The sequence below is a fragment of the Apium graveolens genome, chromosome 5 (assembly GCF_009905375.1).
Source record: "Apium graveolens cultivar Ventura chromosome 5, ASM990537v1, whole genome shotgun sequence".
NCBI lineage: Eukaryota > Viridiplantae > Streptophyta > Magnoliopsida > Apiales > Apiaceae > Apium > Apium graveolens.
The window spans coordinates 51155617-51173114 of NC_133651.1; the positions used below are offsets into that span (position 1 = coordinate 51155617).

Genomic DNA, 17498 nt, shown 5'->3' on the forward strand with positions numbered 1-17498 from the left:
GTAGCTTCCACTAAGCTAGTGTGTATATGACTAATCTCCACACTCATCTTTTCCACAGTCTCCTTATATTGACTAGTATTTAAATCAATAGTGGTTAGAGTTGGTACCTTTGATTTTTAAGTAGATGCTTCTCCTTGCTCAAAAGCCATGAGTGCATAGTTTTCAACTTCTTCATCCTCAACATCAACATCAGTGTCATCCCAACTTTTTCCTTCTGCAATATAAGCTTTTCCAGACTGTTTCTTCAAGAGAGCTTCATAATTTGCTTCCAGTTCAAGATATGCCTTATATTTCTTCACCTTTTTAGGCTTTCTGCATTCAGTAGCAAAGTGACCCAACTCATCACAGTTGAAGCACCTTATCTTTGATCTATCCACAGATGTTGTCTTGTAGCCACCTTTGTTAACTGAATTGTACCGAGTCTTTGGTTTCCAATTATTGTTGTTGGAAGATTGTCCCTCACTCTTGAAGAACCTTGGCTTCTTGACTCTTTGTTGGAGAATTTTATTGCCAAGTAAGCCATGGATTAGTCCATTTCATCAAGCTCATCCAAGGTGTAATATTCATCTTCCTCTAGCTCCAATACAACTTGCTTCTGAGGTCCTTTGTTCTTTTGTTCCATAGCTTGACCAACTAGAACTTGATCATCTTGCTCATCTTCACTTTCTTCTCTGTCATTTACAATTAAAGCACTTGAACCATCAACAACATGTCCATGATGTGCTTTCAATGATTTTCCTTGCAACATCTCAAGTTCATAAGTTTTCAAGATTCTATATAGAACTTACAAAGTCATTCTGCTTAAATCTTTTCCTTCTCTTATGGTTGATATCTTTTGTTCAAGATGGTCAGGAAGGGCTAGAAAAAACTTTAGGTTAACCTCCTCAGCTTCATAATATTTATGATGTAGCTGCAAATCATTTATTAGTTTGTTAAACGTTTCAAAAACTTCAATAATTCCTTCTTTTAGTTTAGCCATAAACCGTTCATACTGAGAAACCAAAATCCTCCTTTAATTTGACCTAACTTCCTCTGTTCCTTCACATAATATCTCTATTTTCTCCCAGATCTGTTTGGTTGTGTCACAGTTGACAATGTTATTGTACATTATATTGACAAGTGACTCTATCAAGATCAGCTGCAAGCCACTATCTAGGGAGACTTTTTCTTTTTCAGGCTCAGCGTATTCTGAAGGATCTTTAGGAGCATAATGTGTTGGAATGACCATGTCTCCATCTGTAGATTCCTTAACTCTTACTATGAGGGTGAAAGACTGTTAAGGCGAAAACACACACTAATATTCACGCAAGTATATGCGTTCGCAAGTAATATAGAATACTTTCTAGTTCGTTCCCACAGAGACTCAGACTAATTTATCACTCACCAATGTATGATTACTTCTCAATGTTAAGACACTAACACTTAGAATTGTTGACTAAATATTAACTACAATTAACTACTTAATTAATCATCTAATTAACACTTCAATTTATCTATAATAAAACACTCATGAGATCACAACTTCATTACTACTTCCTTCAATAGTCATTGTTAATTCCTTTTAGCATGTGACAGTGATGATATTAATCGAATAACACGAAACTGATAAAAGCCAACTTTCATTGTACTAATACCATTCTACCAAACATCCACAATTAAGATAGAAGTTGAATAGTCATCAATTATGTTGAGTTCCTATATGTCTACAGAAATTAACAACACAACGATTTAAGCACAAGTTATTCCTTTTGATTACATAGGGCAAATAAAACTGTTAGAGTTACCCACTAATCATGCACAACGTACATGAACCTATGCTAGCATGGCAAGTTCTAAATCTCGAGATCCAACGTCGCTTCACAAGAGATTAACACCCTATCTTATATGTTCGCGACGCACATAAGACGAATACGCACAACCAATACTAGATATCATACAATCATCACACACTAAAGTATTAAACAATTAACTAAAGAATTCCATAGTAAATCCGTTGCAACCCCATGATCACGATCAGCCCATAATAGCACTTATCGTCATCATGGGTTCATATGAAATCATGATAAACAAACACAAGAAAATAATAACTAAACTAATTATATTAAATCAGAGTACGTCACAAGAGTAAATAGGTTCAAAGTAAGAAAACTAGCATCCAACGTTACAACGAAACAAGAATCACAAGAAAATATGCTTCCTCTTCGTTGCTGTGTACTAAAACGGTCTTCTTCCTTATCTTCTTCGCTCCTTGCGTAATACCACGATCCTCTCTCTTAAAAACGTCTCCAAATCTACTTATATAATAGTCCCATAAAAATCATATTACATAGAAGTGGAAGCCAAACAGAAATAGAAGTCCTAAAATAAATTATCTTTTTTTCCCGACCCTGCGCGGCCGCTCAGCATAGCTGAGCGGGCGCTCAGCTTTCTGCGCGGCCGCTCAGCATTGTTGAGCGGGCGCTTAGGACCCTTCTGGAAAATTCCTGAGTTTGCTCCGTTCCTTCGCCATAATCTGCCCATTTCTTCCCTCTCTTAATGATGAACACATGCCAAGGCTTATTCTTGATGATTACTCCTCCGAAATGCAACTAATACCCTGAAATGCATAAACACTAGAAAAATGCATCAAATACACAAAATACTTGATTTCAATGCACCAATTTAAGCCATTTTAAGATGTTCTAAGTGGTATAAAATGCCACTTATCAAAGACCCATTTTTGAGAATCTAAATGTATAATGGATTGGACATCCTTATGAACAACATCATTTTCTTTTTTCATAATGTATAGTTAGATCTGTCAAAGGTAGGGATTTTAATACTGCTCAGTTTCTGTGTATTCATTCTTCCAAGATCTTTAATTTGTTTGCTTTCAGATTTTGCTCTGATATCACTTGTTGGGTAATGAATATAATACAAAGGGGGGGTGAATATGCTTTAAATAATTTTATTGGCTTTTTAAACTTTTAAGAATGATGAACAAAGTAATCTGTATTGTAGAGATAATATGCTTTAACGAAATAATTAAAACATGCACATGAACACACTTATCTTTCAAGACACACTTAATTTTATATTAAAATCAAGCTAGTGTTTTACTACAAATTTATGGGTTCTTAGTATGTTAAGAACTCAGCTTATCTCTTGAGAGTTACAAGATATTTCGGATCTATTTGTTACAACTTAAAACAAAGCATTCAGTGTTTACTTCACTGTTTTTTACACAACATGCAATAGCATGTACTAAACCCTACTTTTGGATAACTAAATCTTTCTATTTCTGGCTTAGTGTATCTTTGCAAATCTTGCATGTCTGTGACTTTACTTTGTCAGTTAATCTTGGCATTTGATCTTGTACTCTTCAAGCTGCTTTTGTAGATTTTTCAAATCAGTGATTGATTTGTTTGTTGATTGATAATCTTGGATATTAAACTGATCTGGATTCTGTACTTGAGCTTTACATCGAGATCTCCAGTTAGTTATATAGAGAACTCGATATCTCGATAAGTATAATGACTTATCGAGATCTCTAATTACTCTGTTTGACTTATCGAAGTCTCTGAGTTCTCTATAAGAGAATTTGACTTGTCGAGATCTCTCATCTATGTGTATTCATTTTGACTTATCGATATCTATGAGTTCTCTAGTGACAATTTGACTTATCGATATCTCAGAGATCTCTAGTGATATTTTGACTTATCGATATCTCAGAGATCTCTAGTGATATTTTAACTTATCGATATCTCAGAGATCTCTAGTGATATTTTGACTTGTCGATATCTCAGAGTTCTCTAGTGAAGAAATGACTTGTCGATATCTCAAATCTTCATGTCTTCAATTTGGCTTGTCGATATCTCTAAGTTATCTAGTAGCTTTTATTGACTTCTCGATAAGTCATTCTGGAGTTCTCGAATGACTTCTCTATAACACTTAATCTGTGACTTGCAGATTTCTTGGCTTAGAATATTTTTCTCAAAACAGATTTATTCAACTCCAAGTTTCTTCACACTTTCTCTGAGACAAGATCTTCATGATCTTCTTCCAGAGTTTATTCTTAGGCTTGAGACTATTTACAAAAAAATACTCCAGTCTAATCTATTTACATTTTTACAGACTTAAATGTTACAATACAAAATACAAACTTAAATTATCATACAACATACTTAGGGATGTCAATTTAACTTAGTCTTGTTTAGTACATGCATGTCTTGCACAACAAGTAGTAAATATTTTTTTATTTTAACCTTATATTACTATTTCGATCGACGAATTACAAGTTCAATGACATAATTTCTTAGCTCAATCAGTAGTAGTTATTTTGTTTTAGCCCTAAATCCGTTAAACCGACTAAATTCAACTAATTATACTTAGTTTGATTGTAAATTCATTTTAACCTCGGAAAATAGTATAATTTTGTTTTAGTCAAGATAAATAGGATATATTATTTTGTCTAATTTTAATATCATTACACCGACAAACGAATTATCTTTATATAAGTTTTGAAAAAAAACATGAATAACGTATATACAAAAGTAATCTCGTGTATTACATTAACTAAAGTACTATATAAACTCAAGTACGATTCCGACTAACTGACTACCAAATTTTTAGTGTTACGACGTGCAATACATGAATGTTTTATTTTTTATTTAACAACTGTTTTTTATGTGAAATAGTTTAAAAAACCAAATTAAAGTTCAAACAAACAAAAAGAATTACAGAGTTCCATTTAATTTTATTTCGCCTCTATCTTGAGATGATTTAACAGCCCACGCGAAGCTCGGACGCTCACGAAGTAATGTTTAATTTAATGATGGTTTAAAAAATTTTGTACAAAAAATATTCTGAATTGGAAGACAAAAAATAATTATGAATTTTGCATTATTATTCTATTCAATTTAAAATATCTACTTCTTTTTTTGTTTAAATCATTAAAAGAGTAGGAAATTCTATTCAATTCAGAATATCTACTTTATCACTGGTTATAGAATATTCATTTATAATAGATTTAACGGTCATGATCAATTTGATTAAAGATCTAACGGTTTATATTAAATTGGTAGTACATAAACCAAAACTATCAAAAATTTGAATAATATCCCCTTATAAATATTATATAACAGGCATATAATTTTAAGGTGTATAAAATCACCCTTGTACAAAATTTAATTTATTAACTTCTTACCAAATAAAAGTTAAGGATCTAGAATTTAATTAGATTTAGAAACCAAAATAATTTATCAAGTACAACTATTATTCTTTTAGGTCTCAAAATTGATTAAAAGTCTTATAAATGTTTCACTTGAAATAATGAATTCGTTTTTGTCTACTGCTTACTACATGCAAATATTAATCGATATGAATATGTATTTTAATGCGTCTTCCCTCTTTAGGGTTGTGAGATATATAAACGATTCAGAAATTGGTTCCCCCAGAAATTGGTATCAAAATTCTGATTTAAATCTTATTGTGTATGATAGCATTATAAAATAATGTTCTCTAAGATTATGATGTTTAATTAGTATGAGGTTATAGGGATGATTTCATTTAAAATAATGAATTCGTTTTTGTCTACTGCTTACTACATGCAAATATTAATCGATATGAATATGTATTTTAATGCGCATTCCCTCTTTAGGGTTGTGAGATATATAAACGATCCAGAAATTGGTTCCCCCAGAAATTATACTCATCCTAAATTATTCAACAAAAAAAACCACTCTGTTTACAAAAAATAACCTCTTATGACTCAACTTCATGATGTTTCTTTAGGTCACGGGTCACCTGGGGTCATAAGTTTAGATCTTTCATTGTTCAAGTGTGAAGATCTTAATTTTTAAAATATGCGTCGAGCATTGCAAGTGTGGACTGTTTTGGAATGATAACATTCCGAAGTTCACTCTGATAAGCTTCTCTGATAAAGGGTTACTAAAATAGTTGTCAAACCTTGCCGAATTATCATGTACATTAATATTATATTTTTACTCAATTTTATATTAATTTGACAATATTCTATTTCAATAGTTATCGAATTATCATGTACATTAATATTATATTTTTACTCAATTTTATATTAATTTGATAATATTCTATTTCAATAGTTAGTAGCCTCCAAAAGTTACCAATTGGCTATATGGTACCTAAATTAAATTGTAAATACCACGTAAATTAAAAGAAGCCGATATCTAATTTTTGCTGTTATATATATATATATATATATATATATATAATATATAATATATATATATATATATTTTAACCATTTTAAAAAATTGTCAAGTTTTGAAAATTTTGGTAAACAATCTTTTGACAACCATACATCTTCAATAGTTTGGCAACCAAGGTTGCATGCCAAGTAAGATTTGGGTAATAACCTCTATTGGAGAGCTCCTCTTAGCTACCATGTTGGTTTGTTCATGACTTCCCTGTGATAATTAAGCAAATGAAACGAAGATGACTGATACCAAATAGAACAATCGGTTTTTATTCCGATACTGAAATAGGTAGAATACCAACACTTCTAGTGTCCACAGAGAAAGAGGAAAAAAGGACATCCCGGGGGATGACAGCCCCGGATAAGAGTTGCAAACTATATCAACGTTGTAAAACAGTATATTGGACAAATCTTAATAGATAAGTGATAAGAAATGAACACATTAGTTACAAGGTACGATGTATTAAGTGTATGAGCCTATGAATAACTTGCACCACCTTAAAAACTTGATGTTTCTCATGTTTTTGGCAGCTTACTTTTTCCAACTATGTCAATGTTCTACATCACCAAACTACAGAAAACGTTGGAGAAAACTTTTCATTTGATTAATGTATGGAGATCCGGTAGGTATTATGTGTCCATATTCATGTTCGATAGTCACCCGGGAACCTTCTTCAAATAGGGATTCCAAGTCTCTACTGGTTTGGCTTGTAATCTGCCTGTCGTCGCCCTTTTCATTGCCAAAAACATGGAGCGAAGGACAATTTATTGATCCTCTTTCATACCCCATGTTAACAGAAAATCCAGAACACAATATTACAAATCTCAACTCAATTTCTCCCTTTAGCTTTTGTCGTAGTCCACAAACTGAAGCAGCCATGGCTGCTCCTTGTGAAAATCCCAAGATCCCATCAAATGGACCTTCCTGGGAATACACTTTCTTCAAGTATTCAAGTGATTCATCAAACCCTTGAGTTTGCTGCTGGTACTGAAGATAATCAAATGGACAGTCAGCTACTTTCCAGCCAACATCACCTTTCCGACTGTTATTAGGATCAACCAACCATGCAAACTTCTTGCTGCAACTCTTTGGTGGCTGTGAAGTTTGTTCTGCAGTGACTGATATATGATTAAGATTTTGGTCTCTGGGCTGGTAGATGAACGACAGCTCATGAGGCGCATTAACAAAAACAAGCTCAGCGATGTTTTTAAGTTTCTTGGCCAGCGATGCCAATCTTCCTTTAAAACCCGAAGCATTCTGCCGGAACCCATGTAGGCATAATATTCTCAGTTTTCTAGACATTGCACCTGTTAATAAGAATATCATGTTCTCTTAGAACTGAGCTTGATTTATTGAAGTTCAAGCAAAGCAAGGGTCATTTACGAGAAATCACACTTTGCACTAACGATGGCTTAATTATGAAAACATGGAAACAATGTGATACCAATACAAACATCAACTGTATAAGGCAATGCAATATACAGACCTTACCATTTCTCTGATCAGTATTCATTGTTACACCAACTTCTAGGGGTATAGATGTTTCGTGCGACTTATTTTCAATTGATGGAGGCACTGAAACACATTTGCCATTATCACGACAAATTTCACAAACATATTCGTAAACTTTTTCCTGCCATAAAATGTAAAAATATTAAAAAACAAACTATGGTCATAATAGGAATTCAGAATAGGCAGGACATCTCTTATATTGATATACATACACATGCACCAAAATGGGTATAAAAAAATTCCCCAGTATACAATATTTTCTTCTGTTATAAGTGGACAATCGAAAGCAATATTTGGACTCTGACTGGACCTTATAACATAGTTGTGGGGGAGGTGTGAACTGTGAAGTGCATATAGACACCAATGTAACGGTTTATGCACAAACTTTTGCTCAACGGCATACCAATAACATATTGCTACTCTTCCCTAGCGCTGTTTTTCCGATTCCTATACTAAATTGCTTGCATCCTAAAATTACAGTTGTCTTACTAGTTACAGGAGCCAAGTCAATCATCTAGCGTATGAAATTTAAAGAAGTGCATAACAAGGGCTTGTTTACGACAACATACGACCATCAATACAAACAAATAACGAATATTAAAACCCATCTGCAGTTGTTGAGCGAGTTATTTGCAGCAAAATATACTTCTACAGCCAGTATTAAGTTTGAAGTTAAATCACCAGCACATACCTGACAAAACTCGCAAACTAACACAAGCATCCTACAGTAACTGCATCGACTTCGAGAAGAATAATCATCATATGCTGATCTACACAGGAGGCAGGAGCCCAAGACATCTGTATTTGAACTGCCAACAGAAACCCTACAATAATCAAGTAAGATGGTTAGCAAAATGAAAGATTTTATTATATAATAATGTATCAGGTTATTTCATAACCATGTAAATTTCTTTTGATGTTGTTTCTAGCATTATATATATATATATATATATACTGCCAACGGAAACCCTACAATAATCAAGTAAGATGGTTAGCAAAATGAAAGATTTTATTATATAATAATGTATCAGGTTATTTCATAACCATGTAAATTTCTTTTCATGTTGTTTCTAGCATTATATATATATATATATCTTCACATGACAAAAAAACATGACACATCACAAAAAATATGGCAGTCAACATACAGCAAATTCAGGTGCCAATTTCTGTAGGGAGCTGAAGAACATCATTTAAAATATGGGCATGAACCTCATCTCTTTAGATTAAAAGAAGCCATAAACATACATACCTGTGGTCAAAAACAAAATTTTTTCCTTTGAAAAAGCCACCATCCGGATATTGTTCCAAGTAACGCTGTATTCCACCATATAACTGCAGCAAAAAATTTCAACAATCTAACATTGTTCTCAATACAACAAATTCTACTCGCATGGGGACAATTTGTCAGAAGAACTGCCAAACTTGTCAGAATAAAATATAAACTTAATTGGATCTTTGGACAAGGACGGGTTAGACTTGGGAGGCTCTACAATTATTATTACCACAAAATCAAAGGCTCAACAAACAAGTCTAAATAAGGGACAAGCCCAAAATGGCGTCAACATAAAGTATAAACAAAGACCAAAAAAAGTACAAACTATAATGTCTAAGCAAATTCTTGTAAACTAACACACTTCTTTTTTCATTTTAAAATTCAAAAACCATAAATTATACAATGGCTCAAACATTGTTACGATATCTAAGTTGGCAATACCTCAATTATTTAAAAGTATCATACACTTTATTCAAATACCTTAAAATTAAAAAAAAAAATCATAAATCATAAAATTTGTGGGAGCAAAACGAAACTGTTATACAAAAAATTTATAGAGTATAGAAGCTAAAAATTTCAAACCTAATATTCTAAATAGCCCGACTTTTAGGACTGCAGCAGGCACATCCCTAAGTCAGTCAATGTACTGAATGACATCATCTAGAATCATCACTGCAATTTTACGATCATCTTAATCAGAGAGAATGAGAACAAGACCACAAAACTTGCAAATACAGATATGTGAAAAAGGATGAACTTCACATTAAACAGAAAGCGTTTAGTAGCAGATATCAAAACATTCGACACAGAAACCCAACAAATCCCTTATACGCCTATAAACCCCACTGGTGCACCTTACATTGAAAAGATTTAAGACTGAATAGAAGAGAAGTTTGAAATAAATTTCTATAATGTCCTCTATAACTTCCAACTACATATAGAATTTCATAGAAATGAATCGGTTCAGCTATGTTCCATCCAATCAAAAGTCACCATTAATTCGTCTCCCAATCAAAAGTCACCATTAATTCCTCCGTGCACGTCAGTAATAATAATCCCCAGGAAGACTAGAAAAGAAATGATTTGGAGTTCACCTGAAAAACATTTTCAAATCCTGAACCTTTGGACCTAACATATGCTGATGCCATTTCACACCTAATTCCGCCAGTACAATACCTGTGAAAAGGCAGCCAATGAGAAATCAAAAGCCAGATTAAGACAAAAATTATAAGAAAAAATACAGATGACCATCATCTAACCATGGTACTTGGGAGTACTAGCACTTGTGAAGTAATACAAGAGGCTACCGACTAGAAGGTAAGACAAGGGCATCTAATTACACTCTGTCTCTGGCTATCATGATTCCCATCTGGGTAATCTCGTTAAAGGAAATAGAAAAATGTTCTTTTGAAAATTTTAAGCAAGGCACACTATAAATATATGAGCGCATGAATGCCATGATTGTAGCAGGAAAACTTTACAATTATATACAAGGATAAAACCAAATTTTTGTGATGCAATAACATAAAAGACATTAAAAGTGCTACAGATAATATAAAGTGAGACCATAATTTAGCATTAAGCATCAGATAACAGAAGGCGGAATGTCAGGACAAATGAGGTATTACAGCCATATTCCTAAAAGATAGGCTCACAAAAAGAATGCCAAGAAACAGTCAAGTCATGAAAAACATAAATTGTGAACCATAGCACTTTTACTTACATGAGGACACAGTTTCCTTTCAACTTCTCTGAGTTGTTATCTATCCAAGAAGGAAGATCACTATACTGCCGGATTTCTGGATCCAAAGTTTCTACAGTTGAAGTATGAAACTTCCCAATTCTTGTCTCGTATAAATTCCTAGCATCCAGCAGAATAAGTTTTTTTGGATTATTTTCTTCTAGAAGTTGCCCTGGGGTAGATTAAAAGTTATGTTCAAAGAAGCAGTTACAAGTACGATATCTTCAACTGATAGACATGTTTATATGAGTAGAAAACAATTAGATTAAACTACAAAGAAATCTAACAGAAACTAAATAAACTAAATAGGACATTAAGTAAAGAGCTTAAGAACATATATAGTTAGCTCACCTCCATTCTGGAGCACAGAATGGAACTCAGCTGCAGATAGATGCTGCCCAGCATTTGAAATTTCTGGTGGATTGGACAGAGGATGAGAACCAAAAGTTACCAACTCCTGAGCACAATATCGACCTATAACATTAGCATAAAAGAATAGACTATACTAGAACAACGAGAAGCTCAAGACCCAATGCATTAAAAATACTACCTTAAATCCCGTGCGATGCACGGGTTTCCGTTAATATTTAAAAATTTTATTTATCCCGTCATATTTTAATTTTAAAATATTTTTGTAAATATATAATAATTACAAAATTATAATAAAAATAATAAGATAATTTTAGTAAAATAAGTAGACTCCGTCTAATGATTTAACAATTTAGTAGTTTAGCGGATATATAACACTATTTATTTATTTGTTAATAATAGGATACATTGTGGTTGTAGTTTAGTAGGATAAGTAGACTATATCTAGTAGTTTAACAAATTAGTAGTTTAGCGGATATATAACGCTATTTATTCATTTTCTTTAATACCCAAAATTAGGGGATAATCATGAAACCAAATTATACCCCATTGCGGTTATTATAGTATATTATAGAAACCTCTAACCCTTGGCTCAAATGAATTTTATTTAGAGCAGTCTGGTATATATCCATCTCTCAAAAACAGACTAACCCATAAAGGCAGAAACGATTACATGATATTCTAGATAGAGTTTGTATAAATCATCCAAGATTTGTAGCTTGCTGCATTAGTAACTCGGATAGAAGAAGCTGTATACTTCAAAAGAAATCAGAATACATTTAAGAACCTTTATGACTACTAATGTAAAGATTCATAATATGCTTTACATTCTAGTTTGTGGACTACGTGTTGGGGTTAAACCCAATATGTGATATGGGCTTGGTGATACAAGACATAATTGTATTGGGTAATAATTGTATTTGTTGACAATTATTATCATAATGGGATTGAGTAATAATTGTATGTGTTGACAATTATTATCATAATGGAAATGGGTAATAATTGTATGGGCAAACAATTATTATTATAATCGAATTAGGTATGTCTTGTTGGTTAAGTTTGTGATGGCTATATATACATAGTCACGTTATTATTTTGATGTATGATTAAGAGATGTAGTTGTCTTAGGTATAGTGTGAGAGATGCTTGAGCATTGGTCGGCTCAAGTATCAGTTTGGGACACCATTGAGGTGTTATGTATTGATGTACAATTGATAATTGTTTTGATTAATAATACAAGTTGGGATGTGGGTTTTTCACGTCAAATATATTATTGTGTGTTTGTGTGCGTACTCTGTATTGATAGAATTGAATCTCGAATATGTGCGTACTCTGTATTGATAGAATTGAATCTCGAATATCTCAAATAGTAAAGAGTTACCTCACCTTGACAATGCGGATGGAGAGAGAAGTGAATCCACACTCCTCAGCAACTCTGTCATTTGAAGGTTGGCGGCAAGTTGCTAGCTTAAAATCCGTCCCTTCGAATGAAGGATTAGACTTCATTGTAGCAATGTGCTTCTCTAAAGATGCAAGCTTTCCACCAATCTATAAATAAAAATAAGAATCACTAACTAATAAGCATTAACACCAACTACGTACATGTACTACTGGAACTTAAAGCTTAGATCGCAACTAAAACTCTCTTCATATAATTGCAAGTTAAAGAGAATTAAGGACATAGAAAATCAGTGTAACAATTTTTGGGAGTACATTTTCTTCCTACCAAATTACCGTACCTTGAAGTATCATGTTTATAGTAAATGGAAATCATTATTGGTAAGAATGAAACCGTGAGCAAACAGATAATTAAAAGTACTCTACTTGCAAAAAATTATATAGTTCCCGGTCAATTCAATCTTCCTAATCAAAAGAAGCACTTAATCGAATAATAACTCTGCTGCAAGAGACTAGTATTTCGAAAAATTATACTCATTGACCAGTAAATAAATAACATAAAAAAGGGGAGAGAGAGAGAGAGAGAGAGAGAGAGAGAGAGAGTTACAGTGACATTGACGCCATTAGGAGAGAGACGAACACGACCAAGGAGGGAGAGAGAGTTGCAATTGGTATTATACAAATTGAATAGCTCGTCTAGGTCTGGAATAACAGTGTACTTGTAATACAACAATACGCCGTACTCCTCATTTGTGCTCTTTTTATCCGCCATAGCTGTGGCTTGAGCTTCTGCATTTGTTGCCATGGCCTCAAACAAACCCTAAACACAATTTCCAATTTTACAATAGTTTGAATTTAGGGTAAATTGCAATCTGTGGGATTTTAAAACTATTTTCTTACAGTCCAATGACCGTATTTTAAATATTGTAATTTGATGACTTAAAAATTTAATTTTTGGCCAATTTAAATGATTTTCAAGTTATTTTGGTGAAATTAACTAACATTCGTTGGTTTAGTGAAAAGTATTACACTCCGATCGTTAATGAAAACAAGATGTCAGCTCAAACAATATACATATAAATAAATACAAGTAGTCGGAAAAATGTTATAAAATGAGAAAAAAAAATTAGAGAACAAAGTTTAATTTGGGTTAATTATCGGTCAATTGGTTCAAATGTACAAGTAATATTTAACAATTAGCGTGCTTGGGACTCAGACTGATTGTTTCAAAACACATTTAAAAAATTTATTTGTAAAATTTTGAAATTAAAAAAAATTATAAATTATAATGGACTTAACACTTACAACCTTCTTTTAGTAGACCTCCAACTTCAGATATGCACTTGAAATCAATGATTGGGTTAAAAATACAATACAAAAATAAGCCTCTATAAATTCATGTAGAAGGGAAGGAAGGCTACACTCTTAAAATCAGCTGCTCAACTCAGCACCCAATTTTTGGATAAATCTTTTTTTGATTTCAAATGAGGCGTGTAAAAGTGTTGAAGTGCAGATGAATGGTTTTTGGTGGGGGCAGGGCAGGAGGGAAGTGATAATAAGGGCATACGGTGGAAATCTTGGGACAAGTTGTGTACGATCAAATAAGTTGTTGGGCTTAGTTTTAAAAGTTTCAAAAATTTTAACATTGATATGCTTGCTAAACAAGGTTGGCGACTGTTAAATAACGACAACACATTAGTTACATGATGTATGAAAGCGAAATATTTCCCAAAAGGTTATTTCTTGAGTGCAAAACTGGGAGCAAATCTCAGCTACATGTGGAGAAGCATCCTAACATCACATGAAATTGTTCGAAAAGGATGTAGACGAAAGATTGGAGATGGCAGACAAACAGACATATGGAAGGATCCATGACTACTGTGCGCAGAAAATGGGTTTATGACAACTATCATGCCAAAGGAGTTGGAAGGAAGTAAAGTCAGTGGCTTGATGGAAATAGATCAAAAGCGACAGGATGAAGAGGTATTAATGGATGTATGCAATGAAAAAGATATAAATCTTATTAAGAAAATTATATTATCGTCACGGATAACAGATGACTCATGGTTTTGGTTTTTTGATAATAAATGATGTTTTTCAGTTAGGAGTTGTTATAGAATGCTGCAGGGAGAGATAAGTACACCATGTACAACTTTTTGGAAGAGGCTCTGGAGTTTAAATCTACCATCTAAAGTAACTCATTTTGTCTGGATAACCTGCAAACTGTGTTTGCCAACTGTATCACGATTGATGACTAAACGAATTCAAATTGAAGAGGTATGTCAATGGTGTCGAAATGCCTCTGAAACTGATATTCATGTTTTTTTATTGTGAGATTGCTCATGCAGTTTGGATGGCAGTGGACTTATATAATGCCATCAATATATCACCGTCTGATAGTATTATGGATGTTATGAGTCGATTGTTTCAAAGGTGTACTAGAGAATAGTGTAGCTTGGTGTCTGTAATTTGTAGGAAAATGTGAAATAGACGAAACAAATGGACATGTGATAAAGTAAATGTCTCAGTGTTCAAATTAAAAGCAGTTGCTATGAATAAGTTAACATAATGCAAACGAGCTCAGCAAGAAAAAGTGGCTAGACGAGGAAATACAGGAGGATCAAATGCACCAAGATCATGGGAGAAACTGCCAGTAAATTGGGTAAAAATTAATGTGGATGCTGCTTTGTTTGGGAGTGAAAATTGCATCGGGTTAGAGATGATAGTTCGAGATGCAATTGGGAATTTCATCATGGCTCGTAGTAGTAAACAAGAAAATCCGGTACCACCAAGGGAAGCTGAGGCCATGTGTCTGAAGGAAGCATTATCATGGATAAAAAATAAAGGTTTCCAGAGGTGTATATTCGAGATTGACTCTCAGGTCCTGGCACAAGCATGCAAAGGAAGTAGCGGAAATTCTTATTTTAATACAATTGTTAGTGATTGTATTGATAGTTTTAAGCACTATGATGATGTGCGAGTTTGTTTTACTCATAGATCCGCGAATGAAGCGGCTCATGTATTAGCAAGAGAGGCTCATTATGTTTCCCAGTAAAGATACAATTATTTAAGGGGGGTTGGATACAATTGTATAAATGTTTCGAATAAGTAATAAAATATAACAGTTTTTATATATATCCGATACAAACTGTTATAAAACTCTATCAAGAAATACTGATGTTCTTGAGAGCTGCTAGGTCGAATGATAATCGAGATCGATACACTATGTGATGACCTAAACTGTGTTTATATACTACACAGTTACAACTAAACAATCTAAGATATGCATTATCAAAAGCTAACTGAAACTGATACATATCTTCAACTGAATAGATAAAGTCATATAACTTAGACGTAAAAGATATCTACTCCACAATACAAGGAACAGAATAAATCTTCTAAGCTGACTGTCTTCAAATATTGATGACATCCAAATGCTGATGATGTGTCCAATCCTGATGACACATCAAATACTGATGACACCCGAACAACCAGATCATGAGCTTCTTCTGATCATTGAGAATTCAATACGTAACAATCTCCCCCAATTTATGCTTAATGTAATGAAGCACAAATTCCATTATCAATGATGCCAAAACCAATCTACAAAATGTACAAGGAGTAAAACTTACTTCAGTATCTTCAAATAACTTAAAGTTGTTTCCATAAAGTTTTTCAATCTTTCTTCCTCCTTATCTCGTAGGACTTTAACAAGCTTTTTCTTCAACTCTCTCTTCTCTTCAGTGTCTTCTCCAAGCTGATAGATGGTTGATCTCAACTTAGAAATTGAGTTTTTTATTTATCTCAAGATCACCAATCAACATGAAACTTAAACTGACATCTTCATTATCGGGACTGAAGGATAACTGAGGACTGTTGAGAAAAACTTTTAGCACTGTAGCTCCCTTTTCATCTTTATTTCTTGACCAGTATAAGTTCTGTACTCAGGAACATAATCACCATTATATTTATCATCTTTTGCCATGACTCTTCTTTTGATGACTTCAAGTATCATAGAAGACCAATTTCTGGTGACACTATTCTCAACTCTAAGAAGATAGTGAATATATTTCAATTCTGTCACAGTCTTCATTAAGAGTTGCTGCAATGTAAAGCTCTTTACTTTACCATCTCTAAAAAAGTACAGAATCTCTTCTCTGACATCATTATAATTTATCTTTCTATAAACGATCTTCACAGCTTCAACTCTCTCAAGATGTGAAGGAGAAATTCTTTCACCAAGATTCTTTATCAGAGTATTTGAATCCAGCAGATCAAATCTTAAAATCTCCATATCAGAATGACCAATGCCTCCTCTGGTTCGAGATTTAACAAGTTTCATTTTTTCATTGTATTCCACCCAAGTAGGTTTCTTGATGGACTTATCAACATCTTCATGTTCTGAAATAGAGTCTCTTAACCCTGCTCACACAAATTCAACATGCTTGAATCCTTTAGGATAATCAAATGTATAAATGTCGTCCATCTTCTATCCTTCTTGCTGAGAGGAGCATAACTTGTAGACAGATCATGAATCTTCCCTTTTGCTTTATGCCATAGTTCTCTCTTTGATTTTAAAACTCTCTGCACATAATCTTTGCATGCTTGATCAGCTTTCCTTCTATCAACCTTTTCTTTTTCATCAACCTCTGAAATATGAGGAGTGACTAATGTAGTAAGGGCTGACTCATTTAGTGTTTCGATCACTTTTTCATCAGAATCAAAATCAGTTATCAGGTTCATAGCATTAGGATCTACTTTAAGTATTAGCTTCAGCTTCAGTTATTTGTATCCAGCAGATCAAATCTTAAAATATCCATATCAGAATGACCAATGCCTCCTCTGGTTCGAGATTTGACAAGTTTTAGTTTTTCATTGTATTCCACCCAAGAAGGTTTCTTGATGGACTTATCAACATCTTCCTGTTCTAAAATAGAGTCTCTTAACCCTGCTGACACAAATTCAACATGCTTGAACCCTTTAGGAT

General features: G+C 33.3%; 1 protein-coding gene across 1 annotated transcript; it reads right to left on the reverse strand.

Moving 5' to 3' along the window:
- Window positions 1-6600: 6600 nt before the first annotated feature.
- On the reverse strand, window positions 6601-13380 carry LOC141723999 (rhodanese-like domain-containing protein 6). The gene is made up of 9 exons (XM_074525983.1): window positions 13119-13380; window positions 12500-12661; window positions 11096-11201; window positions 10727-10916; window positions 10098-10179; window positions 8980-9062; window positions 8419-8551; window positions 7707-7848; window positions 6601-7522 (listed from the first exon to the last, which is right to left on the reverse strand). The coding sequence occupies exons 1-9, from the start codon at window positions 13314-13316 to the stop codon at window positions 6786-6788; spliced, it is 1833 nt and encodes a 610-aa protein (XP_074382084.1). The 5' UTR covers window positions 13317-13380; the 3' UTR covers window positions 6601-6785.
- Window positions 13381-17498: the final 4118 nt, after the last annotated feature.